A 27,264-nucleotide genomic window follows, 5' to 3' on the forward strand; every position below is an offset into this window, starting at 1 on the left:
GGCAAAAGGGGGCAAACAGTATATGAAATTTGAGAAAGAAAGTCAAAACGTATATTTGAATCTTTGGAGCAAAAAATATTTATTACAAGCATCTTTACAGCACAAATCATTCAGGTGGTTATGTCTGAGCGAGGGTAGTGAACACTTGGTCTGAGTATGAAACAATGCGGGTGTAACTGCCATTCTCTTTATATTTTATACACCAACAGTGAGCATCTTGGAATATATGTTTAAAATAGACATTGTTACCGAGTAACATGGCACTTTACTGTTAAGAACACAGCTCATGATGCGGCACCTTCTTTGTTGTTTCTCCTAAAATATTATCGAGGTCTCTTCGTTTACCGTAACAACTGCTATTGTTTTATATATCATTCACTTCAAAAGAAACAATTCTTGAAACACGGATATAAAAATACCAGTATTAAAATATTAACTTAGTATATACATCATTTTGTATTGTTATGCATTAAATTATTATTTGGTTAGTCTCTATTTTCTACTTTTATCAACCTCTGTGTACAACAGTGTTGCCATTTTAATGCACACAAAGATATCGCTGCAAAACATACGTGAACGTTTTAAAACAACTTAATGGCAATTACTGAAATAAAAGAAAAATGTCTCCACTCTGCCACAGTTGCCGTCAGTTAGAGAAAGGCTTTCAAAAGTCCATGCATCTAATTAGTGCTACAATTTAAATAAGCCCAGTATCGAGGCCAAAATCGCAAATACACACACAAACAAAATCTAACGGTATGTTGCACATATTTGGTCTTTTATTTGCTCAACAGTTACAATTAAAAATGTCTTCTCTCAGTAGATTTTTGACCTAAAGTGATATGTCTCTTGACATGTCCTTATGTCGGAACATATACAGTTTGTGCTCATGTGTTGTTTGAGGTGGCATTTCTAAAACCTTGACCTGTGTAAACCATCAGAGTGTCTGATATTGTTACGTTGTAGTACAGTGCAGGTCACAATGTGATGAACTGAACTGTTAAGAGATGATGCAATTTTTAGAGCGGTGGCTCTTCCTGCGACCAGTCTGTGAACCATGAATCTGGGAAGAGAGCGCTGTTACCCTCGTCGGGAAGTCCTCAGCGTAGTAACGCCCAACTGCTCGAGGCTGAGGGATTGGCTGACCCAGGAAAAAGCCCTCCTCCTCGGAGTCTGAAGACGAAGAAGAGCAAGTAGAGCACCAGTCTTCCTCATCTCTGTGGAGACCCATTAAATGTTCAACCCGTGGGTCTCCTTGTGTCGCACCCTGAAGCATAAAGTCAGATCTAGTTTGGGAGTAGGCCAGGGGCAGCCTGTGTGAGGGGTGCGGTAAGATCATAGCACCACGTGGGGGGTTTAGCAGACCCTGCTGCTGGGGCTCGTACGGCCTCTGGGCTTTGTCCAAGGGAACCATGTGAAGGGCGTTGTCCGAGCGGGCTTTGCGGCTCCTATGGTGTCGGCCTGGCCGGTGGTGGTGCTGCCTGGTGCGCCCGTGGTGGCTTGTAGATTGGCTTCTCTCTCGGCCCATCTCCTCTGGGCAGTACACCCTCCGCTGTGGCTTCTCACTCATGGGATGCTTTCTAATACTGACATCAAACCCATCGTTATATCCATTGTCCACAGTGTCTTCTGTGAACTTAACCATCTGAGGAGGCCTGGATTGGGACTTGCTTCTCCTCAGAGCTGGGGCATGGACAAAGGAGGCAGGGAGACCTTCAGAATGTGGGGACAGTGCATGATGTCCTCCTGGTGCACCCCCCCAGGCCAATGCTACTTCCTCATTGTCTCCCTTGTCCAGGATAAGGTTCAATGAGTTGTTACTATGGTGATGATGAGATGAGTTAAATGTTCCCATGTTGCTCATCTTTTCACAGTCATCTACCATCGAGGGATCCTGCATAGCAAGAGTGTAGAGTATCGGTCTCTCCCTGCCATCGGCGTCCACTGATGCACCTTAAAAAAAAACACTACTTTTTAAAATCATGCACATTTTACAGCACATTTTAAAATCATGTTTAGAATAAAATGAAAGTACAATATGACTGAATCCATCAAACAGTAGCCTCCTTACCAGTGATGTTTGAGAGTGCCAGGGAGTCCATGGAGTCTCCGACCCCCTGCTCAACCTTCCTCAGCTCGTCAGCGATGCACTCAAGGGAGTCATCATACCACTGCCTGGTGTCTGGCCAGCAGGCCTGTCTTCCTGGGCCGGATTGGTCGTGATCTAATTCCAACTCTTGGATCTTTCTAGCACTGGCAGGACCCGGATGACTCCCATAGGCAGAGTCTCCCAACCCGTCCTGGGACTGGGCCCAGTACATTTCAGGAAGGTGTTTCTTGCTTATCAGCCCAGGACTAAGGCTGTTGGCTCGGGATTGACTGGAAGTCTGGCTCTGGGTGGGACTGGCAGGGGTGGGAGAGGAGGCGGCAACCCCCATCGATGTGGAATCAGGCTTTAGCCAGGGATCAGAGACACTTATGTGCCCAATTCTGTCGCAGCTGGGGGTGGGGGATTTCACGGGTGGCTGCTGAAGTTGGTGTAACATCCCCCGGTCCCCAAACTTGAGCAGCAGTTGAGTCATGTAGTCCTCATGCTGCGCCCACTCCTCTGGGTCCTCCTCGCCACAAGCATCCTGCTCCTCCCGCTCCCTCCAGAACCTCTCCTCGAGGCTGAGATGGGCCAGCTTCCGTCCCATGATATCAACGTCGCCCGCAGCATGTCCGTCACCATCACCATTCACAATCTTATACTCAAACGTGGGGATGGCCGGAGGGGGATTAAACAGCTGCGACTGCCTCCACTGCTCGGCAGGTCTGCTGCTCTTCCCCATGCGGACGCTGCGTCGTGATTCACGTGAGCGGGCTGACTGGAAGGCAGAATCTGATGAGTCAGAGGTATGAATATCTTCTCCCTGGCTACATCCCTTTGAGCAATAGATGCGACCTTGCTTTGGAAGGAAGGGACAGCCAAGCAAGGATGTTTTGCACTGTGCGCAACAGAAGCACTGGTCGGTGGCATGCCAATGTACACCTTCGTAGGTCATCTGGGCGTGATCGACACCTAAAGGGTCATTACATGAAGAGATGAGCATAATAGCAGTGGCAATAGCTAGCATAGATCTTTCTTGACCTTCACAAATATAACTTACCAATGTTTTCACCACAGGCCTCGCAGTACTCTGCATACAGGGACTCGAAGCAGCCACAGCAGTAGGGCCGGCCATCTTTCATGATGTAGCGCTGCCCACCGAGCATGATCTCGCACTCGAAACAGGCAAAGTGCTTCATATGCCAGTGACGGCCCTCCGCTTCAGTGCACTCGTCTGAGAAGATGATCTGAGGGGAAACACACACTCTGCTGTTAGGTATGTTGAGCTCTTTGTCATTGCCATGGTTCAATGTAAAAACACAAAAGGATCGTCGGTACTGCTTCAATTATTGCCACTCACCTCATCACAAGAAGAACATCTTGGTTTGAGAAGTTCAGCGTGGTGTCTTCCACAGAGAGCCTTGCCATTTTGGTAGAAATAGATCAGATCCACCAGCAGCTCTTGACACGTGGCACAGACAAAGCACGCTGGGTGCCAGCAGGGGCTCGGCCCTGCTCTGGAGGCAAAGATGGCCATCTCCCCTCCGTTGATGCCTCCGCTGCACTACGATTCCAACACAAACAACAGATGATCCATGAGTTTAATGCTTCAGGCATGTTGTAGCACAAGATACAGTGGCCTAAAATGAACATTGGGGATTCCACATTCCAGATTGGCAGAGCACGTTCATCACAAAGTGTATCTCCTTACGTATGTCATTTTTTATAAAGCTGGGTTAGGGTTCGGGTTACCTTGAGTGTCAGCAGATAATTTACGCTACCTTGAGACAAACGCCGATGGGAGTGACTTTTTAAAATAGAGGCGACACAGTTGATGCCGGTGACTCATGAGGAATGCAACATAAACAAAAGAGAGATTATGGCGATAAGTATTCAGAATATATCTGCAGTGGTGCTAAAACAATGAAGGCCAAACAACAGGTGGTCATACTGTAAGCTGCAGAGGAACATGATCCATTCTTAACACATTAGTATCCCCACAGTGATGAAACACAGCAACAGTTCATAACAAAGACACAAAGACATTTTTACTTTTTAAGGCAACGAGCATAACTATGTTACAAATGGTCTCCAAACAGGGGCTGTTTCACTTCGGTGTGAAAGTCAGTTATTCATTGGATGTTGCTGAGGAAGTGACATTTGTGGTCACTAAGAATAATCCAAGGCAGAATACACTGGCCTTGGACTTGAGTCCTAAGATCGTATGACTCCACAGAGACTATCCAAACAAAACGCATCTGAACGTGCAATCATGAGTCTTTATATAACCCTGTGCAGCTATGGGAGCTATAGAATGCCCAGCTGTTAAGCATTATTACCAGGATGCACAGAGTGGGGCCTTGGACGTGGGGGGTGTTGCATGTCCCGGGGATTTACAGCAGCAGGAAACTGGAGCCTAACAAAGTGAGTGTGAATGTATGTAAATATGTGCGTACGGCCTTGTGTCCGTGATGTATCTTTTAGACGACCTGAGCATGTGCACAATGTTTGCACGAGTGTATGAACATGTTTCTGAGTGTGTGTTTGTGTGTGTGTGTGTGTGGTGTCGTCGTGGCTAAGCCGCTGCTCTTGCTGGATTCCTGGCGGAGGACGTGGTTTTCTCATTGGCCGCGGTTGAATTTACCGGAACCCACATAACACTAATATTTAATTTTGTTGCGTCGAAAGTTTGTCAAACAAAAGAAAGATCAAGGGGAGTTTGAATGGCACTGCATGCTTTGTTTGAAACACTATCACCAAATGAAAGATAGGAAATTTTTGAATTTTTTCCGATTCTGTGTTTCGTAAACTGCTATGACTTAAAGCAGGATGTCAAAATGGAGGCCAGGTGTACAAAGATGTAAAAAATCCCAGAAACAAATAACATGCATCTCCAAAAAATGTCCCCTGCCCACAGAAACCTCCCAACTCCTTTCCAGCTGCACGTACTGGGCTGAGCTGCCTGCAGTCATACCAGCAGATGAGGATTTATCTGCCACATACTGTGACTGGTTTGGAAAAAGCCAGGATTTCAGAACGCTACGCAAGAATAACTTATTAACCTGTGCATTTATTTTTTTTCACTCTCCGTCACGCTGTGCTATTAATTGGCGGAAGGAAATTGGCCGAATTCCTCAAGAGGAACTGGCTTCTCTACACGGCTTGAGCATGAGCCTCCCCAATTTCCCCCGCTTCCTCTCTCGCCCTAATGAGGACGTTTATGTCCGTGATTAAAACCATTGCATTAGCCAATCAGGGTTGCGCCCCGGGCTTCCTCGCGTTGGGATTGGGCGGTGGGTGTAAGCCGCTTCGTGATATAAATAACTTCAGACCCACCGGTTGCTTACTTTATGGCTATATGAGAGCTACATGACGCAAGTGGGGTTTGTGTGTGTGCGTGTGTGTGTGTCTGTGTGTACGTGCGCTCCCAGAGATCCATGTGTGGGACTTACATGTTCACAGCGGGTGTGTTGCAGAGCTCGAGGCAGGATCTTGGGTGTTCCTCTCCCCAGTGCCTCCCTCTTCCTCTGGGCACTGAACATGTGGAGTTCCCTTTTCTCCTCCTCTGTCAGAGTATGGCAATAACGCACCTGGTCAAAGAAAAGGGTTGACAAAAAGAAAAGAAAGAGGTCAATATGGGACTTAAAAACATGCAGCCATTACTGCTGATGGTTTTTGCTTTTCGTCTTTGTGTATCACGCATGTATGGCTGAAGAAGGGTGTTCATTAAAGCTAATTTTGCTTGAGGCTGCGTCGGAACGGATGGCACAACCCCTTCATCTGTGTTGGGTGATGACAGCCTCGGGTTTAAGGGCAACACTGTCCTCGCAACCAGCTTGGTTGTTCTCTAAACAACAGTAAACGATGACACAGACACAGACACACACACATTATCCCTGCTAACCACTGTTATGCAAGGAATCCTGCGGCACTGTTTCCTCAACCACCAGGCCTGCCGACAAACATCATAAAAACATTGTGTGTGTTTGTGTCTCTGTGTGTCCATTGTGTGTTTTCTGAGACCACCTCCGTCAGACAGAAGCCCCTCCCACTGACCCTCTTCTCTGGTGATAACCCCTCCGCCGTATCTCCTAATGTAAACTCTATTAACACAGATGTGAAAGGAGCAGTGCTGGTTTACACACCATAAAGCCATAATACAGAAGAGGCAGGCATGTGCCTTACTGTCATAGGAGGGTTTTCTTTCAGTTTTTTGTCAAGCGGTTGAGAGAATGCGGCCATTGTTTTAGTTTTACTAGAAAAGGCGGTGGAGATTGACCAGGCTTTACTCAGCTGCTGGCTTTAGTTTAGTTGGGGCTAATTACCGTTAAAGTTAAATTCTTCCCATTATGATGCGACGCTGATCCCAAAACTCATTTATTTAATGCACTAACAACTTTAAGTATAGTGTGCAATATTTATTATGACTACGGGAACATTTTGGTTTAATACCAGAGCAATTTGAAAGAAACAAACCACCTAAGGAATCCTGAATAAAGAGTTTTTTCACATAGTTTTTTTTTTTATCCACCAAACCCTGTCTCCCGACACCCTGTCACCGCCTCGCCCTCATTATCTCTACCTCATTGTCGTGCGGCGGCAGCTGGTAGAGGAGCTGTCGAATCCTGTGCTTCTCTCCGGGGCTGTTGACGTACGGCACCCTGTCCTCCGGCAGACAGGAAAAATACATTTGGACCTGCAGACGGAAGAAAGTAGGAATGAACTCCAGCAGACAGTGAAATCAGTAGTTTCCATAATAATGTGAAATGAATGCTCAAGAGGACGTTTCTCATGCTACAGACGATGGGGAAATATTTGTCCCAACTCTCTTTAATATAACTGTAGAATTTGATTTTGTAATATCGTATGTTAAGTTAGACCCAAGAAACCCAAATTAGCAAGTATACGCAGGTTTTTTAACCCTGAAACACCACAGAGGAAAGCACCTCGGTGCCCTGTGACAATGATTTAGATCATTTAAAAGTAAAATGCTGGAAAAGGTGCATTTCAAAAACCTGTGTGTACTGTAGACTCATTTGACCCCGTTTACAGACAAAAGCCAGATATTGGCAGGTGTAAGTGGGTTTTTTTGACAGGTGGAAAAGGGGCTTAAGTGAGACATGTTGTCTGCAACAGTGTTGTCAGAAAAGCCAGAGGAGGGGGAAAGTCCAAAGAGGAGAGGAGAGTCTGTCCTCATGTGACACTTTGGGCCAAACATATCAATCTCCATTCAGTCAGAGGCGCCTGAATGTGAAATCTCTGCATACACAAGAGACAGGCACGAGACTGGAAGTGTCAATATTTGCCAAGGCTGATTCCCCCTGACAGCGGGAAACAGAAACTTGGATAAAATTGAATTTGTTGTCATGTGTACCAAATCTTTTAAAATGTGGTGAATTGGGGGAAGCTGTCTCTCGTGTTTCCTTTTGATGTTTGAACTGAAAAGATGTGATGTTCGAGGCCACACACAGCCTCATCTAAAGTATGAGTATAACTACCTACACCACATTTAACAAAATGGCCTGAATTAGACTGCTTGTATTACAGCTTAGTGATAATTCTATGTCCGAACGAAGATCAGCTGAACATGTTCATCTTTGAATGTCTTTAAAAAACATAGCCAGCTTCAGCACTACTGCTAAAATTACTTAAACAACAGAATGTCTGCATACTTAAAATCCCATGCTAGTAGCATACTGGTGTGTACCCTCATTATGTGAGAGATGAAGGGTATAATTTCTATCTATACAGAAAAGTTTAAGTGTAACACATCAAGGTCCTGACCTGCTCAGGGCGGAGTCCCGGTGGCACCCAGGCATACTCCTCCAGTGCACACCCGGAGTCGTCGTCGGAGGTGGAGCTCCTCTTGAAGCCCACAGATATCTTCCCCATCTTTCCACCAGCACGGGCCTCCATGTCCAGGCCTCGAGGAGGAGGAGGACGCTCCCCTCTCTCACTGCGCTCCAGATTCATCACACTCGAGCACTGTAAATATAAAAGAAAGGGGATTTAGGAAAGACGGTTACAGAGCCCAACTTCTTCTCCTCCTCCTCTGTTTGCTTGATTCCTTTTCATAATTGTGCCCAAAGCTCGAGGTTACTTACTTAGGTAACTTGCACTTACTGAAAATTCCTCTGCATTTACTTTAATCCCTGTATTTCTCAACAAGATAATAGTTTTTGTCCCAGCAATGACTTGGAGGTTGAAGGATCATGAAAAAAACTCGTCCCACCTCTCCAGTCCTTTCACAATCCTAGCCTACTGTGTCACATTCAAGAATAACTAATATGATTTTCCATCCCATGTATGGCTCTGTGTTTTACTTTCTTTGTTTATCCATTATCATACTTGATAAAGAGCCCAAGAACAATGTTTGTCCATCTTCAAAGGGGATGTCACACAAACTCGAATGATATATATACTGGAAAATCATACAAGGCTTTTTCCAGCAGGATATACTTAATGCAGGGGACCACCGGGCTATGGCAGACTTGAATGCACTGATGTCGCGTTTTGTGAATGACATAAGACGATGACGCTTGAAAGGTCTGCATTTCTACAATTGGGTCATATGAAATCTAGTGTATTTAGGCAGTTCTTTTAAAAATCTTGGTTTGACTCAACAGGATGCAGCAGAAATATCAGTTGGTCTGATCCACTGAGCCACAAAGCAGGGTGTGTGACATCGAGGCAACATGCAGAAAGTCAAAATCTTCAAACTTTTACAAGCTGATAAGACTTGAACTGTTACATGAACAGGGATTAACTCGTCTCGTTGCGGAGCTTCTCTTCCGCCTACAGCAGTAGCCCTCTTATCTCGGTGGCCATGTTCTTCTGAGCCCCCTTGGCCTGATAACGGCGCTTTGGTCTCAAGGCGTTGAAAAAGCCACTTGGGTTTTGCCTCTGGGTCTTTTGACGTGTAAATTGGCACCAGAATGGAACATGTTTGGGTGAAAACAGACAGAAACCTCCCACACGGGTCATTGCAAACCATGTAGGCTTGAAAAGCAGAACTATCAGGGACATTAGGGTCTTTATTACGTCCATTGACTCATCATTATGTCTTTGACTCGAGAGCTGTCAGTTAAATGTATTTATAACATGTTGCCTGTTCTAGGTGATAATCAGTTACTTGGGGTCTATGCGAGAATGACAGAAGTGGGGAGTGGGGCTGACATATATGCTTAACTTTTTTATTAAATACCAAGACCCTCCCAAGGTTATTAATAATCGGTTTAAAGGGTTTTAAAGTTTTTGTCCGTCATGATGCATGAGTTATTCTCTGAGAAATCACCTTATTTCGCAATGCGTAAAAAAGTGGGGGGAAGAATTCCAGGATCCTCCCACTGATCCGGCACCGCACCAAAATTTGATAGGTTCTGTCAAGACCCATAATGCATCCTTCGCCTGTAAGAATCCTTTTTTTTTTTTCTGACCCCACCTTCCCTTTATTCATTTTTGAACAGTCGTTATCAGATAAAATAAGCTCTCAATGAAAAACAAAAGTCCATGGTATGTCTTCATCAGTACTTTGACACATATAGAAATAGTCATAAATCGGCGCCATAGTTTACTGTACTTTGTGCTCGTCATTCTTTTTCCTTTCTGAAAAAAAAACTGACGATGTATCTAAACCCTGAAGTCGTGGTTTTCTTGCTGGAAGGGGGGGGTCAAAGGTCAGCCGCAACTGAAATTGCAACCCAAACGCTGCGGGAGTGAAACCCCATCTTCTCAGAAATGTCAACTCCTGTCTGCACAGCTCGCCCTCCGGGGTTCCGACACCTCACCACATAGTCAAACCGCAGTAACAAGTAAGGGGGAAATATTAGCATTCGGATTAGCATACAGTTGAAAGGAGCCCAGGGCTTCACAACACTGACTTATAACAGCATTTCTAATCTGTAAGATTCAAACACCAAAGCTCTTATCATGGGACAAAAGGGTATTTGACTGCTGCTTTGTTCTTCCGTGACTAATCTATCAGGTTTTATGGTGGGACAGATAATGTTATCACTCAGAGGCTTTTCTCTACCTGCTCTGCTTTATCTCAACTAACCTAGTCGAGACCAGTAAGTGGTGAAATTAATAGATTTCTCTATATTATTGTTTTCCTTTTCTTCGTTCTGTTTATTGGCGGGTGGCTACCAGCGTCAAGTTGCATTACCGCCATCTACCGCTGTACTTCTCTTTTCTTTTTCATAACATAAAAGTGTTTGATCATAAGACATTTTTTTGCGGAGCTTGGCATTTAGGAGTAGGCAGCCATTAATGTTTCCTTTGATGTTTTAGCCAACATGGCTGCAGGTTTGCTTTACGGCTAAATTTACGCATGACATATGTTAATCAAACGTGGGCTGGTGCCAGGGTTCCAACATGTGATGTCTGAAGCATTGGGCCACACAGCTTCATCAAAAGCATGAATATAATTACCCACATCACATTTGACAAGATGGCCAGAACTTTCTGTCTGAGTTATAACTCAGACAGATTCTTATTTTCCATTATTAATTAATCTGGCAATTATTTACACAAGCAATCAACAAATTAGAAATGTCAGAAATGTTCTGAAGACTTGTTTTGTCCAAGCAACATTCCAAAACCACAAAGATATCCAGGTTACATCTGAGCGTGAGAAAATAAAAGCAGCAAATCCTCCCTTTAGAGAAGCTAAAAATACTCCAAACCATCACTCAGCTAATCGATTAAATGACTAATCTAATCAGTTTGGCGTCGTGCATTTGAGGATTTCTGTCCGCCACCTTCCGTCCGCCCTTCCCTCACATCTTCGGCCTCTCATCCAACAAGTAATGGGGAAACGGTGACTACAGATTCCTGAGCCAACACACGCAGCAACTCACATTTCACCATGTCACCTCCTGGCAATAACACAAAGGCGTTCTTTGTGGAAAAACAAAAACAAAATGTCCACCCATTCCTGCTCCAGACTTCATACACGACGGGGATGTGACAGGTTGAGGCCGGAGGGGTTAAAAAGAGAAACCTTTTTTGGGGGAAACAGACATTCAACCGTGTGTGTCCTTTCCTGCTTTACTGACACTTTCTAAGCGGCTCTCAGTCACCGAGGGATTAGTCCAGCACATATTATTTTCAAATGAATACAACCTCAGGCAAACTAAATGAATACTTCCTAATTTACTGACTGTGCCAAAGTGTATCATATTCTCTCTATAGGCAGATATTTATTAAAACTGGTGCATTACAGCTTTAGTTACCAGATGTTGACAGATATGGAGATACTGAGAGCTTATTGGAACTAATAATGGTTAAAAAGTATATTTTTCTTCAACTTTGTGGGATTTACTTTAGAAAACCCTTTAAATTGTGGAGTTCAAAGGCCGAGGTCATTGCTCCTTGACTGCTGGAGTGTTATTTTAAGGCCAAATGGGTGTCAGGGGCTGCACGGGGGGATTTAACACAGCTGGCATGGGACCACCTGCACACACACACACACACACATACACACACAGTCCCCTCACTGTTGTCCATGCACAAAATCACAAGATGCATGTTGCACTAATAAAGCAATACACAAATACAGGATCAACTCTCAGCCAAGCTCAAGCCTCTTCAGCTCTTTCTCAACAAATTCAACCAAGAAAATCTTCCAAATTCATTTCAAGAACAGCTCACACAAGTATTTTCCATAGTCGAGCCACAAACGTGCTTCTCATTCAACAAAAACCTTTCTGGGTTTCAAGAAGTATTCACATCCGTGTCCCTCTTACCTCAAGGTACAGCATCTCTGTTTCCACCTCTACATAAAGCTCTCATCCACTTCCGAAAATGTCCTGGTCCCGCAGAGCTTACATGTCTGCAGCATCAAGCTCAGCCGGTCCAAGCTCTAATCAGATCCAGGTCCTGCTCAGTCTGGACGTGTCCCTCACCCCACTAATGTCTCAGGCTTTCTGAAAGTCAGCTGTGGTGAAGATGGGGGTGGGGGGTGTCCTCCCTAAACAACTAATTTAGCCGTCCAAAACTTTGAGGGACCAAAGAGCAAGGAGGGAGGGCAGCGAGGTGACGTCTCTATCTGCAGTGTCTCTGATCCCTGTGAGTGTGTGGGAGAGTGAGTGGATCAGTGTGCAGCTCTCGGGGCAGCCAAGCTGTCGGCCCCTCCCTCATTCCTCCCCCTCAAGAGAAAATCACCCTGCACTTCAGGCACACACACACACACACACCCCTCCTCTCTCTATCTCACCCCCCTTCCTCCACCAGAGTGACACCTAGCCCCTCTACCAGCACCACCCTCCGCCCCCAAACTTGGCTGCAAGACCCCTGAAAGCCATATTACATGTCCACTCGTCTCTCACGCTCTTTTCTCTTTGTTATTCTTTCGTTTCCTCCAGATTTTTTTTGTACTGGAAGCCAGACCACTGTTTTTATCACGCCACATTCAATTCACTTTGCTTTCTACCTGCAGCAGAAAAAAAGAAAAGTAGAGTTGGCATTGCACCTTTTTTTTTAGGCAGCGTTAAAAAGAAAGAGGCAGTTTTATTCCGGTCTTTCTATTTATATAACGAGAGACAGCACACGCCAACACATTCTCTCTGTCGTTAAATGGATCCTGGGGTCATCCGGTCTCATGCAGCTCATCTAATTGAGCTGAGGTCGAAATTAATTTGTACTCGGCTGCAAATTAGATCATGTACCGGATAATGTAAATGTTTTTAGCCCAGCAGCACAATTATCTCAACAACAAAACAAATTGAAAACCGGAGGTCTGTCCATCCTGATATGGATATAGCTGCTTTCAAATATGCACTGAAGTCAGTAATTTCCCTGAAAATATTCAGGTGGCTGAATGAGAACTTTTCATGCCAGTCCTCTGGTAAAGTGCAAAATGTAAAAAGATTCAAGTTCAATTCACTTTAGTCAAGTTATCTTTTTATTCTGTATGTTTCTTGCCTCATTTCCTGTTTTATTTTGAAACTCATATCTAAACCTGGTCCATAATGTGTCACACCAGTGTCTCTTTGTCTCTGCTTCTTAATCGGATTGTTACTAACTTCATGTGGCACACTTTAGCTCTATGGGGCCTTTTTCTTTGTAAAGAGTTGCGTGCTGTGAAGCGATAAAGCTCTATAAAGCTGAGCTAAGGAATTGTATGGGGTTGAAGATCTTTCCTCTGTCATGTGATCCAACAAAAATACTGATTTAACTCTTTGTTTTTTCCGAAATATTAAAACTTCCGAAAATGGATCCACAGCGTTGGAAGCATTAGATCATTTAAAAGCAGCTAATGATTTATCTTTGTAAAACTGAACTTCTTGTGTCTCGCTGGGTGTCTTACTGGTTAAATATTGACCGTGCTTCTTCCTGAGTCAACCTCATCCATCTCAGGAAATTTCTCACGCAGGAGACATGTTTTCTCACTGATTCCGACATACAACCCTCCCACCCCAAACCTCACCCCCCACCCCTTCCTATTTTGGGAGATCTGAATGAGCCGAAGGGGGGGGGGTGGTGCAGGTCATTGTCATGCGTTTATTGTGAGCACTTCACTTCAGAAAACTCACGAAAATGCAGCAAAACTGAAAATTATCCCCCACATATCCCCTATGTGGAAAAAGCTGACACCTGAATTTTTATTACAAAATGTTAATGTTTTGCAAATAAAACTATACTAATAAAAAAAAGTAGATGGACATGAAAACAACAAATCCACTGGGTATTTCAGAGGAAGTTCGATGTGATTGATTTGGAGAAGTTGTGCATCATCCGTCACTATGAAAGGCTGAAAAGCAGCAACGGCTTCATTTAAAAGGGTCTAAAATGACAAATGAGTTTGCTCAATTGTCCGGCAGACAAAGACGCCCTCTCCCCTGACAACCCCACAAAGTGACTTGCAGCGAGGGGCAACGGGTCCTGCTTGTCACACGCCAAATTACCTGTTACGAATGAGACACGACTCAGTCCGCTAACTAGCATGGAGAAGAGGAGTGAGATGGAGTGAAAGATTCCCTGTGTGCAGATAGATGAGATAGTCTTATGTGCTCTGCCAAAGCGGCCTTCCTTTCCTGGCAAGCCGACGCATATTTGAAATTGAGAGAGACGAGATTGGCAGTCCAGTCGGCGGGTAAACCTTTCAGAAAAGCACTCAAGTTTTCCAGGGGTCTTGGCGCTGCTCTGCAAAAGCCACTTTGCGTTTCACCCCTCCGAAAGACATGCATTGAGTTTCCTGAGATATTTATCTCGATATACATTTCAAAAGCTCTGGAGATCCTATTTTAGGAGGACGGGTTTCAAGCGACAGACAAGAACTTAATTCAAATAACAATGAGAGGGTGAGGAATGCTCTTGTGTGAATAGGGGACATGTCCGAGGATGAGTGGCTTTACCCCCAGACAATAGGCAGATACCAGCCCTTCAGACCGGGCCTGTGGCCAAAGACCCGCAGCTCGTTGGAAAACACAAGAGAATGGCTGACCTTGCTGTCTCTTCTGCTTCCTCTCAGAAATAAAGGGGAGCGGGTGCGCACGGAGCAAATTCTTTTGGGGTTTTGTTATTAGGTGTCAGTTAGTATCAATTAAAGCAAAAGAACATAATGATGCCTGACCTTTCTGCCACAGAAAAAAACAATCATATTGATTTCTGTATGACATCACGCTGTGATGTGATTACCCTGCAGCTTCCTCATTTCACAATAAAAGCATCGGCTTTAATGGATCGTGGCGAAAATGCGGCAAAAACGTGATATATCAGACCCCTGACAAGCTATCAGAGATGTTCTGAATGAATGATATTCTGGTCTCATTCAAATGTCTGAGGCTGAAGAGCAGGAACTAACTAATGGCAGGTTTATGCAGTGACCTTTAATCCCCTCGTCCTTACAAATACAAACACATGATGCGCTCATAGAACAAATGCGCAGTTTCATTTCACAGCTAGAAATGCTAGTCCAATGTTAATTAGACTGAAACCTTTAGATCATGACTTTTCTTTCAATGGAGGCAAAAAGCTTTGGACTAATTTTCAGCCAAGATCTAGTACTATACCAAAGACTATATACTGCATACACAGTCACACACACACACACACACACACACACACACACACATACACACTCGGCACAATTCCTCACTTCTCCTTGGAACAGAACTCAACTGTTATGTTGGCCTTTTCTTCACCTTTATTGTGCTGAGGAAACCTGCTCTTATCCACCAGGGATGTGCTTTATTTTAATTTCTTAAAGTCATTCACACCCGACATGACTCTGTATCATCCCCAGGAGGCAAGAAGGGACTGATCCCTTAGAATGCAAATATCAGGGGGAGACATCTTTTTGGTTGTTTGAAACGGAAATCAACAAGGACACTGACATGTCCAAACTTGTTGAACGGGCAGTTTGTCTTAAAAAGTCAAACTCAAACAGAAGTAGAAGTAACACTAAGTGCAAACTAATGATATAGAATATTGTGGAAATAACTATCCTATCCTAACTTTTCTAAAAAGCCACTCAAAGGCCACGAATTATGCAAATGGGGGTATCAGTGCACACTAAGCTTTCACAGTGTTGCACTTGGTTGTCCACATAAACCTAATGACAAGTTGCATTTGGAAGTCACTGAAGTTGTTGGATGCATACCCCAACAATTCTTCCATCAAGAAGGTTTCAGGGAACCGGGTCAGACACTGGTTGACAGTGATACTTTAAAAGCAAGACATCTTTCTACTCAATGGATAATCCTGAAAAAAGTTCTGTATCACCAGTAAAACTGTGGAACCAAAGCTGATGAGCTCATAAATCATCCATGCAAAATTTCAAACTCTTGAAGTGAAACTAATGAAGACTTTACAGCAGATATTTTATAATTTAGTTCTCTGCATGGCCTTTTGTCATAGGAACTGGTTTGTTGTTAGTGTATCTACACCCTCTATGCTAAGTAGCCTTGATAAATACATGTCATGACTTGTCTTCAATCAGCTAAGTTCCACTGACACAGGCCAGACAAACCATGTCAGACACAGTTGCTTAACAAAAAGTCCTTAGATCCGCGTCTCAATTCACATCCATTATGATTCCACCATTCAGCCCCATTCACACAGACAGACGCCTCTCAGCAGCTATTCACAGCAGGAAATGGATCTTTGGCCATCGCCAACAAGGCCCACCAGTTCGACTGGCTGCCGCATATCAGATCGGTGGAGGTCCCGTTCTGTGGCCTCACCAGCTCACTGTTAATAGTCCCTGACACTCCCAAGTGGAGTGTGATTTAGGTTTCTGGTCATAAAACCCTCGGCTGAGATTTGTTAACCACCGCCGGGTGTTACCTGCACACCTCTGGGACAATAGGACCGGCAATAAAAGCGCTATAAAATTCAGGAAATTGTCAGGTACCTGGGGATTGGAGTTTAAGTAGTGGTTGGCTTGAGAAGCTTCTTGTGCAGTACTCTACTTCCACCATTTTCAAGTAACATAAAGAGTGGGAAGTGAATATTTAATGACGACTTTTGAGGAGAGCAATCTAGCTAGCCGGTCCATAACTTTGGTCCAGACTTTGGGCCGCCTATTCACCAAGTGCCACCAGAAGGTCAAAAGGTATATATCTCAACATCTGCTAGATTGGACTGTCAATTTTTCAAAAAGAAAGAATTTGACAAGATTTGCAATTTGTGTCCTGCGTTTGGTGAAGGTGACAGGGAGTGCCCTCTGCTAGATCGAGTCACATGGTCTGATGGGCTTTTTTAATTCAAAAAGGGTAATTACAGTTTTGAATAAATGTTTGAACTACAATTTTCTTCACATTATTATTTTCTTTCTTGAGAGAAGTGTAGCCCTTTTACACATGGAGCTTGTATTTGTCGTTGGTGTTTGTGCTCGATCAGAAGATCAAAGCTAGACTTTCATGTTCTACTCATTCTCTTTCAGGTTAATAGCTGCTTCACTGCAGCTACTGTTAAACTGTACATATGTATATGTCAATCTTAATTTACGCTTCTTTACCTGACTGTATCCCTGCACATGTCGCCAATTATTCTGACATTCAGGTGGATTTGATATAAATCCCTTCACCGCTCACAGGCTGATTAGAGTCTGTTGAGGAATTATGCTGTTTCAGGGCTAAATGGGGTTGTCAAAAACATCGAAGATCCTTCCCTCCTACTTCCTAGAAGTTAAGTTCCTTATTATTATCATCATTACTTTTCACGATCTGGCAGTCGACTGTGCTTTAACTGCTTACTACATGTCATTACCTGAATCTGACTTCATACAAGGCCTCAATGTTCCCGTAGGCTACAAAGCTTTGCCAAGACAAAGTCTGCTTGTATACAAACTGTTTAATTAAACTATTGAGTGCCTACACAGCTACTCTCAAGCCATGTATGATTATTTGTTTTGTTAGAACATGCACTGCTCCTATGGTGAGATTAATTTATTACCTCCCCCAAGAAGATTTCATATTTTCACTCTTGTCTATTTGAAACAAGGTTTTGCAAGAACCACTAAATACATTTCCATAAAACTTGGTGGCAAAATGGGAAGTTGGTCAAGAAAGAAACTATAAAATGTTGATGCAGCGCTGGACAAAGAGGGAGATCGAGTGAAAGTGTTTTTCGACCGATTTCATATTGAATAATTCACAGATCTTGATTTAAAATGCAATTTCATGCTGCTTGGTTGAATTTAACTGGACGGATGGGCCTTGGTTGAATTATTCGCTCGTCTGAGTGCCAATTCTAGTTATATATATTATTTATACTGTAACAGATGACATGTCAAGTCTCACTTTCTCCCTCAGACCAGGCTTTCTCCGGAATGTGGCGTTAATAAACAGCACAACACCTTGTGGGCGGCATTCACTGTGCACACTGTTCTTCCTGCTGTGTTTGAGATCTTCTGTCCAGCACATACAGACCACGGATGTGCATAATTATTCATGATTTTTATTTTTAGTCATGCATACGCAGGCAACATAGGTGAGCCTCCAGTGTCTTTGCTTTCAATGATGAGTGAACTGACATTCGTCTCAACTCTCAGCAGTGTCACAGTGCTTTGGAGCGGCAGGGATTCTCAAACTCTAATCACTTCACCAAGGAACTGGAATATAAGTGAGAAACACTGCTGTAAAACTATAATAGCTATTAGGGAACAATAGGACCCCTTTGCCATTAGTGTGTGTGTGTGTGTGTGTGTGTGTGTGTGTGTGTGTGTGTGTGTGTGTGTGTGTGTGTGTGTGTGTGTGTTTGTGAGAGAGAAAGAGAGAGAGAGAAAGTCTTGTGCATCCCATCCAACATTAATTTGATATTGTTAAGTGATGCATTCCTTCTTTAATAAAAGCCAGAGGTCACTGTAACCACCGCTGTGAAAGCTCTGTGTGTTTTTGTGTGTGTGTGTGTGTGTGTGTTTGTTTGAAGCCTCGTAATAAGAACCCGGCCTGCTGTGATCACCTTGTCTCACAGTGTGTGCTTATAGATGATCCTCGACAGAAGAGAAAGAGTGAAACAGGAAAAATATCAAGAACCAGACCGTCTCGTTCTTGTTGAGGAAAATGTATGCATCACTGCAGTTTCAGCTTCACTTGAATGGTAATATATTCATCAGGGTTACGACTGGCGCACTGCTGTGAAGCCAATAAAGTGAAATAGACGAAAAGTAAAATGTCATAGATGCTTGTTAATGAAAAAGTAACTCATGCTGTAATTGTGAGGGCATGCGTGTTCCCAAATGACAACATAAAATATGAGAAACCAGTTTCTCTTGTTCTTGTTAACAGGAAATGAAAGGTTGGCACTGAGGCGGCTCCCATTCCAAATAAACAGGCTGATAATCGATGTGTCAATGTCGCTGATTTACAGTGTGCCACATTTCTCAGGCCAAGAAAAACAGAAGGGCTGTGCCAGTCTAACTACATTTTAGCATACAAGCAAATTGAAAAAAAAAAGCTAAATATGACAACATAATGAGGCAAGATGAGCAGGCAGGTTGCATCACAATATTCTTGGGAAATTGTGTGAGTGTGTGTGTGTTTGTGTGAGTGAATCCCCTCATGAATTTTGTATAGGAGATAAATGTAGGCCACGGATTGGGGTTGTGTACACAGAGGCTTAATGACAGGATCCTGGAGGGATGGCACATCAGTCAAGCGGAACTGACAAGACAAGCGCACTCACACAAAAACACACACATGGTGTGTATTACACAACCAGCACCCTTACTTTCCATCACTTTCCCATAATTTAGCGCTGAAAACACAACAAGAGCTGGGAACAGAGCATCGGACCAAGATTGCAGCCTCGAGCACTTGTCACACTCGGGCTGCGGCTTGGCCTCAATTGGCCATCACAGTTCTCAAGGCTGCACAGTGTCATAGGAGGGTGTGTGTGTGTGTGTGCGTGTGTGAAACCATATATCCTTTAGCTCCACAGCACATTCCAAATGCGCTTTTTTTTTTGTTTAGCTTCAATTGGGAAACTGAGCCAGCGATTGAGAGAGATTTCGAGTAAAGACAGATAAGAAAACAGCTGAGTGATATCAGCTGAGCTCAGCACGGCCGCAGAAGCATTCTGGTGGCGGGTTTGGATGCCACGAGGGCGCCAGATATCGAGGCTATGTGTTATATGAAAGCCGCTTTGAGTTCTGCACTTAAATAAACTCCCCTATCACAGGGAAAGTGGCCATGTTTGCGGGGTGTTTGTCCTCCTCCTCTCCCACAGACCTGTGGTTGAATTTGGCCGGGCAGCCGCTGTTGGCATTCCACACTGACCCTCGAGTAGCGGGCCTGAGGTTCACGGGTAAACAGACGAACCGTTTGGTTTGCTGGGCTGCCCGAGGGGCCCGCCTCACCCTCTCTGCTGTCCGTCTCCCGTCTCCCGTCCCCTCGCCTTTGTTTTCAGCCGTATCCTCAGTTGGCCTCTCTGTTAATTCAGACCTACCTGACAGTGCTGACTAAACCTTCTGGGTTTACTATCAGTCCTGCTCGGCGACAAGCTCAGCTCTCTAAACACACACTGGACACTAATCTGCAACAGATGGGAGACGGACCCGGGGAGGAAGTAGTATAAAAAAGGATATACGGTATATTTATACCCATCTGTACCAAACGATAGGGTTTCAGTGAAGTTCCAGGCGAAGCCGGAGGAGGGTTGTAATGATGTGCATGGCGGCGGCTCTCGAGGGGCTTAACTGGACGTATTACTCGCTGATATAAGCAGCCCGTCCACAACCAGATGTCTGAGCATCCCTGAGGGGGATTCCTGAGAGTTTCTCTTCTCTGATGGGAGCGCACTCCCATTCACACACTCCTAAAAAGATGTATGCAGTATTGAATAAACAAAAACATGTGTGATTCGATGAAAACACACAAACATACCCCCGCACATGTTGGATTTCACGGGTGGCTGGTTAGAGATAATGAACGCTTAAGCCCCCCCGGTTTACTGTCTGGCTTTCGAGGTCATTAGAGTAAACACAAAAGACATTTATTTACTAGCTCATTAATGCAAGTGGCAATTTAAGCTCACTTTCACAGGCAGGGAAAAAAAACGGAATGGATGAATCTCACAGGCCTGAAACCCATACAACAGTCAAATCACTGTTTGTATTGGTTTTGCAAAGAGCAGCCGGGAAGCCCCGAGCTTTCATCAGCTAATCACTGTGGTGCGTATCTGTTACATCCTCCCTCTCAGGGAGATGAAGTCGTCCCTGCTGAGGGATACGCCGCCGCTTGATTACTCGCCACAAGTCGGAAGCTTGTTTAAGGAGGAAAAGATTATTAAAAGATGGTGTACCTCTTGTAAGAAAGTGCAGGTTTCCCTTTGAGGAGACGTTTACCGTCCACGAACGTCTGGTTTGAACATAATAACCACTGATTGAGTCGGCTGGAACGATATTAGTAATTTCATCTACTGTTACTCTAAAAATAGTGATTATTGCAACTTCAATGACAAATTTGTACCGAGAACACGACTCGTGTGAGTTCTCAGGAACGAGTGAATGTGCAACTTTTAGCGAATTTGGTGAGAATCCTGTAATTCCCCCCACCCTCACTTATACAGTGTTTATCATAACAGGCAATTTCCTGACTCCGGTTTGGCATCAGATTGGCTGGAGCCATTTCCCCCCCTGGATGGATTAAGAGCCTGGTGTTCCTCTGGGACAACACGCAGATACAGTGACAGATAGGGCATGTCCCTCAGAGACCTCTGCAGAGACAGACGACCACCCAGCAGCCAAGGTTTTGGGGGAAAGTTTAAATATACGTTTCAGTGTAGATATTCCTTTTCAAATCGTGCAACCTATATTTTCACAAAGCTAAAAAAAATAATCTCTGTCTCATCTGCTTCTGTTTTAATAAGCAGACTGACAGTGATTAGTCAATGGAAAAGACAGATTTATGAAAACATCCTGTGCCATGTGAGGTGAAACGGCAAAAGAAGACCCTTTATACAACCTGTTCAAGGCTGTAATGTTGGGCCTTTATTCTGCCTTGCCGCTCTGTACAAAAAGTACAACCACTGAATGGATGTTGCATTGTTCTAGCTCTATGCCGGCAGCGGAGGTAGAGGCAGACCCAAATCAACGTCGGTGTAAAAGAGAGAGCTTGGCATGGCAGATCAGAAGCCGACCGTGTTGCGTTACACTTCGCGCCTCTGATTCCAGAAAGCCGGCGCACTATCTAACATCAGCAGCATTATTCCAGCTTTACTCCAGTGTGAACAAGCAAAGCCGAAATAACGAGAGGTCTTCTTCACGGCATCATAGCAGGATCTCAGTTTCCAAAAGGGATAAAGTCGGGCTAAGGAGGGAAAGGAAGGCAAAAGGAGAAGACTGTCTCTGATTAGAGTTGAGACGTTGGGCTCAGGAGTTGGTCTCAGCCTCCCGGAACACAATGTCCAACACATGAGACCACATGAGACCAATTTAAGACGGGAGGACTGAAGCCAAGTCATGTTTTCCTGAGGCATGCATAAAAAATCCTGATCCCAGACTCGCACATAAAGAAGTTCCCCCTATATACATTCACTTCGGACTATTTATGAACAATTGCATTTTTATCGCTCTTTAAATGAAGTTACATTTTCCCCCCGTGATGGCTCGATAACTGCTTTCTGTCAAAATGAGTAAACGTTGCTTACATTTTAAAAGGGACATTTTTAAAAATGTTTATATGATACAAACAGCTGCAAGTTAAACTGCTTTCATGGAAGGAGGCTGTGTTTTGATCACACTCACGATTGCATGCCATAAAAATGTCAGTTTTTCACTATCAACAGAGGCAGAGGTTGCATTTTAATGTTCTCTGGTCGGTTTAGAAAAGGGTTGGAGAGACAACATGAACCCACCAAACAGTAAAATACATTTTCAGATCTGGAAAATGTCAGGAACATGCAGGAAATTGCGTTTTTGTTTGCAGCACACAGATACCAGCCACCTCGCTCGCAAAAACTTCCTGCTGTTTTCTCACTCTGACATTTTCTGGACATTTTACTTGGGAGGAAAGGTTCCATAAAATGCCCATAGCAGCTGATCCGGACATTCACTTCCTCAGATACCACCCCTCTGGAAAAATTCTGGAAAACCTCCAGACTTCAGTGCACATCTGAAAGCAGCTAAACTGTGAAACACATTCCCGAGAAGTGGACGTCGGAGGTTTTCACATCACTCCAGCAATAATCTGAGTGATGTCGAACCCGAGAAAAACCCCAAATCTGTTATGGAGACCTTTTATGTTTTACCCAATCAAAAACAAAACTGAAGGCTATCATTTGTGTTGCGCCTGAGGGTGGTCATTTGACTGGGAGTAATTATGTGGTTGTTCCTGTCTTCCTATACGAGACTGCCGTGCTTCTATCTATACTGTTTACCTTTTCCTTGAGCTTTAAAGCCTTTTAATTATTATCATCTAATAATCGTCGCCTTTAATGTCTCCATAGCTGCCGTGGCTGGCGACTGGCAGTGTCTGGGCAGATGTGTGTGTGTATGTGTGTGGCTTTATTCATCATCAAATAGAGCTGTGTGTATGGGTAATTAAGTTGGTGCCAAATTGACTCTCACTTGCAGGCACGAGTCGGGAACTTTCAACAACACCTCGCTCTTTGCATCGCCGAGCAGAGTGCTGCGGGCGACTTGATTTCAGCGGCAAGTTTTGACACAGAAACAGGAGTGCAGCTCCCTCCCAGAGTCCATTACTCAGTGTCTGATAGTCTGCCTAAGCCCTGTATTACTTTTCCTCCCCACAAGCTGACCATAATACCAGGCTTGTGGAGCCAGTGCGGCCCGCAGGCTTCGCTCTGAAACCACTCAATGAGCTCAAGGATCACGATTAGCGTTCGCACATCAAGGGTCTGCCCCCCCGTTCCCTCAACACACACACACACATTCACACACTGCACCCTTCACCCCCTCGGCACAGCCATGGTTTGTGGTTACTGTGAGCCGACACACATTTATAAGCAATATAAGCTTCTCTTTCACCATTTATAAAGCAATATTTCTTTCAGAAATAAATAGCATGACCAAAAAACTCACTTCACCTTGACACATATTGAAAAAGCCCAAACTATTTCACTGCAGGGCTGCAGCTAATGGTTATTTTCATTTTTAATTAACGTCTTGATTCATTACTCTGTTCATAAAGGTGCTATATAATTAAAGTTTATTTTTATTTTGTCTGTAACGTTGTTTTTGATTTTTTATATTTTATTACTTCACAATTTGATTGTGTACAGTTTCTGTATATGTGTGTGTGTGCACGTTTGACTTATTCTGATTTACTGAAGGGGGGGGGGGGGGGAACAAAGGTTTGCTCCTATATTTTTGTATATACCTAGTGTTTTTATCAAAACTATACAAACTCGGGATTTGGATGATGCACCTGATAGCCTGTAGAACCGGGTGGTTCCAGTCCAAAACTGTAATTATTATATTTCTGTTCTTCCAAGAAATGTTCTGTTTTTCATTGTGCACTGATTCTTCTGTTCAGCGACTTCACTGTTTGGCCCCTCACACACACACACACACACACACACACACACACACACACACACACACAACTAAAGGGGATGGCTGCTTGGCAAGCAAATGTGAGTATGTGTGTGTGTGTGTGAGGGTGTGTTCCTATGGTTTGGAACCACTCGCGCAACCCCACACTCGATTTATTCCAGTTTGACAGCACAAACTTGCCTGTGTGTGCACAGGCTGGTCTGAGACGTACAGACATAACAGTGTTGACTTGGATGGAGGCCTCACGCTCTCTGTTTTTACACACACACACACACACAAATGTCACATTAATGTTTATGTTTCTTATTAGTTCAATTTATTTATTCTGCTGCCAAATCTTTGCTCCAACTCAAACACAAGATATCTGCAAATACTGAAGGACCCCCACTGATCCAGACTCAGCCAGCAGCAAACAATCCCACATGTATACACCATTAGTTTCTGGTTATGATTTTATGGACTGTAAATTTGTGAAAATGCTCTAAAACACTGTAAATCAGTGGCAGGTCTTGGATTTTTCTGTATGAAGGGCCATAAAGGGGCCATAGTTTACAAAGGGCCCAATTAAATGTCCACTTCCATGCGCACTTCTTGATTCAGTGAGGTTCACATTAATACATTCCTCTATAGCTTTGATTCAAAGCCACAGATCTAAACGTCAAAAATTACGAACAAATTGTTAGTAAGTGACATTTTTCTTCAAAGATTAAAGAGAGGGCTGGGGCACTTCAGGAGTTAATCAGATTTCAGCTAGGGCCAGTGCCCCCTGGCCCCTTCCCTAGAGACGCCCCTGCTGTGTATTACTTATTGAGAGGGACAGCGCCATTACATTTTCCAAACCAGATTTAAGCTTCCCACTAAAAAATTGCAAAATTAGTCTTCGTGCAATTTTAAATCCTGTTAATCTCCTTTTTGGATTGAGTTTTCAACAACACATTCACTGCAGTGATCATATGAGGTGTTTGTGGCGAGGCCAGAGGCTCTAAATCTAGAGCACCGTTGGTCGCTGAAGCAGAAAAAAGGTTTTCCAAGAGAGAGTCCAACAATAGCAAAACAATCTCTGGGCTGGATTTCCTCTCTGGCACTCAAACCCCCGCTGGAGGACGAGAATCTGGGCTGCACATGAGAAAGCACGAAGAAGTGCAATCGAAAGATAGCGAGAAATGTGTCTGTCGGTTAAGAAATAAACCATAAACAAAGAAAGAAAGAAAGAAAGATATGAAGCGGAAAGTAATGATCCATCATCCTCTTCTTCTACCAAAGCCAGACTCATAATTCTGTGACGCTACATGTCCAGTCCAGAAACCTGAAAGGACGACTCTTCAAGATCAGCGTCATCAACTTTACAGCCTGGTTCGCATTTGTTCTGCCAGTAAACCCCGGAAAATCTGAACATGCAGGATGCGGGACATGATGTATGAATTCTGCTGTGGAAATCAAATTTGGACAAAATTGGCTATCAGTCATGTTGGCAGGGCTGTCTGCTTAATTTTTACACTGCACCTGCTTGTCGGACATTTGCGTTCTCACATACAGCCCTCAAGGAATATTTTGGGAAAATGTCTGGGGTATATACAATAAGCAAGACACAAGAGTGGCATGAATCTTCTTCTATATAAAAGTCCACGTTGAACTATTTCTTTAATTTAATACTTTTGCACACGTGTTACTGTTGACGTCAAACATACCGATCACCTCAGCTACTGCCTGACTTGATTCTCCCATGTGGTCCAAATGGCTGACCAATTAACAGCAGCTTAACTCCTGAGCCCAAACACCTATCACACACACACACACACACACACACAAATGCATGACCACAAGCAGAGTCGGTAATGCAGATGCACTAAAGAACACACATGTGTGTACGCAAAGTAACATAAGCACTTCCACTCTGTACCACACACACACACACACACACACACACACACACACACACACACACACACACACACACACACACACACACACACACACACACACACACACACACACACACACACACACACACACACAGATACGTACTCATTAACAAAGGCTTAGCATTGCAGCATGTATACCCCCAGCAGTCTGGCCTCCCACAGAGGGGGGACACACCTCATGTCACCTGATCCTTGGCTGCACTGATCCTGGATCAGCAAAAACTGCCCGGCAGTCTCTGATTGCTGGCACCGGGTCCTTTAATACATCCAGACATGTTTAGTTTGAGCTAAGTTTAGATTGAATAAAATGTGTTAACAAAGCTAAAGATTTGTAATTTTGTTATAACTCTCACCTAGGAAGCTTTTGAGTATTTACACACAAAAAGAAGAAACAACCACAACACAACAAGATCCCAAAGGCTGCAGCATCTCCACCAACCTCCCCAACCACTAGGTGCCACCACTGGCTCCAGTACAGATCCCACTGTAAAACACGTCATTATGTACAGGGCTCATGATCAGTGCTCTAACATTCTTCTTGGGCTTTTTTTAAAAACACATTTACAAACTACTTGTGCACAAAGAGGCCAATACAAAGCATGCAACTGAAGAACAAAAAGTTGCACCTGTTTTTAGATGTGGAATAAAATCTTCAGTGTGATTGGAATATGAGAAAACGCTTTAGTTCTGTGCGGCTGAAGGGATGTGGCTTCGCTCTGTAATGTTTTCTGTGGATCTGGGGCTGTGGTCTGTCAACGCTGATATGATTCTGAGGAGCTCGTCAAAGAGAGAGAGAGAGAGAGAGAGAGAGAGAGAAAGAGGGGGGGGACCACTGAGTGACAAGCAACAGCTGAGTCCACACATCTGGAGACCAAAATGCAACCCCCCATTAAGTGCGTCTTTACGCACAAGAGCGCGCACACACATTCCCCCCGGACGCAGCCACAGATTCGCTTTTTTTCACTCTTCTCCTTCAGGGAAAACGTGTCATCGAGTCTCAACCACCTCTCGCCTTCTTGTTTCTCTGTGTCTGCTCTTAAACTCGAGGAGAGACTATTTCCCTTTTCTGACGCAGGCATATTCCAAAAAGGATTCAGGCAAACAAGCCTCTCTACACAAAGTTTTTCTTTTTCTAAATCACAAATGTATAACGCACGAACAGCTTCATGGAGTTGAAGCGCAAGGTTGGAACATTTCTACAGAAAACAAGAGGAGCACCTCCTGTGCCAAACCCGGAGCACTCACCTCTCAGAGGACACAACTTGATCCAGGAGTCGGACACTCGAATAATT

The 27,264-nt window shown here is 44.1% G+C and overlaps 1 protein-coding gene across 1 annotated transcript; it reads right to left on the minus strand.

Moving 5' to 3' along the window:
• Window positions 1–54: 54 nt before the first annotated feature.
• On the minus strand, window positions 55–27,264 carry prickle1b (prickle homolog 1b). The gene is made up of 8 exons (XM_061075195.1): window positions 27,218–27,264; window positions 7,874–8,074; window positions 6,672–6,785; window positions 5,542–5,679; window positions 3,450–3,653; window positions 3,150–3,336; window positions 2,072–3,061; window positions 55–1,953 (listed from the first exon to the last, which is right to left on the minus strand). The coding sequence occupies exons 2-8, from the start codon at window positions 8,060–8,062 to the stop codon at window positions 1,001–1,003; spliced, it is 2,775 nt and encodes a 924-aa protein (XP_060931178.1). The 5' UTR covers window positions 8,063–8,074; window positions 27,218–27,264; the 3' UTR covers window positions 55–1,000.

Source organism: Limanda limanda, chromosome 1 (genome assembly GCF_963576545.1).
Source record: "Limanda limanda chromosome 1, fLimLim1.1, whole genome shotgun sequence".
Taxonomy (NCBI): domain Eukaryota; kingdom Metazoa; phylum Chordata; class Actinopteri; order Pleuronectiformes; family Pleuronectidae; genus Limanda; species Limanda limanda.

Coding starts and splice junctions, on each gene's coding strand:
- prickle1b (XM_061075195.1), bottom strand. CDS start 8,062: ATGAATCTGGAGCGCAGTGAGAGAGGGGAGCGTCCTCCTCCTCCTCGA. Junction 3,654..5,541: donor AACACACCCGCTGTGAACAT/GTAAGTCCCACA, acceptor TTGGAATCGTAG/TGCAGCGGAGGCATCAACGG. Junction 3,062..3,149: donor GGCCTGTGGTGAAAACATTG/GTAAGTTATATT, acceptor ATGACCCTTTAG/GTGTCGATCACGCCCAGATG.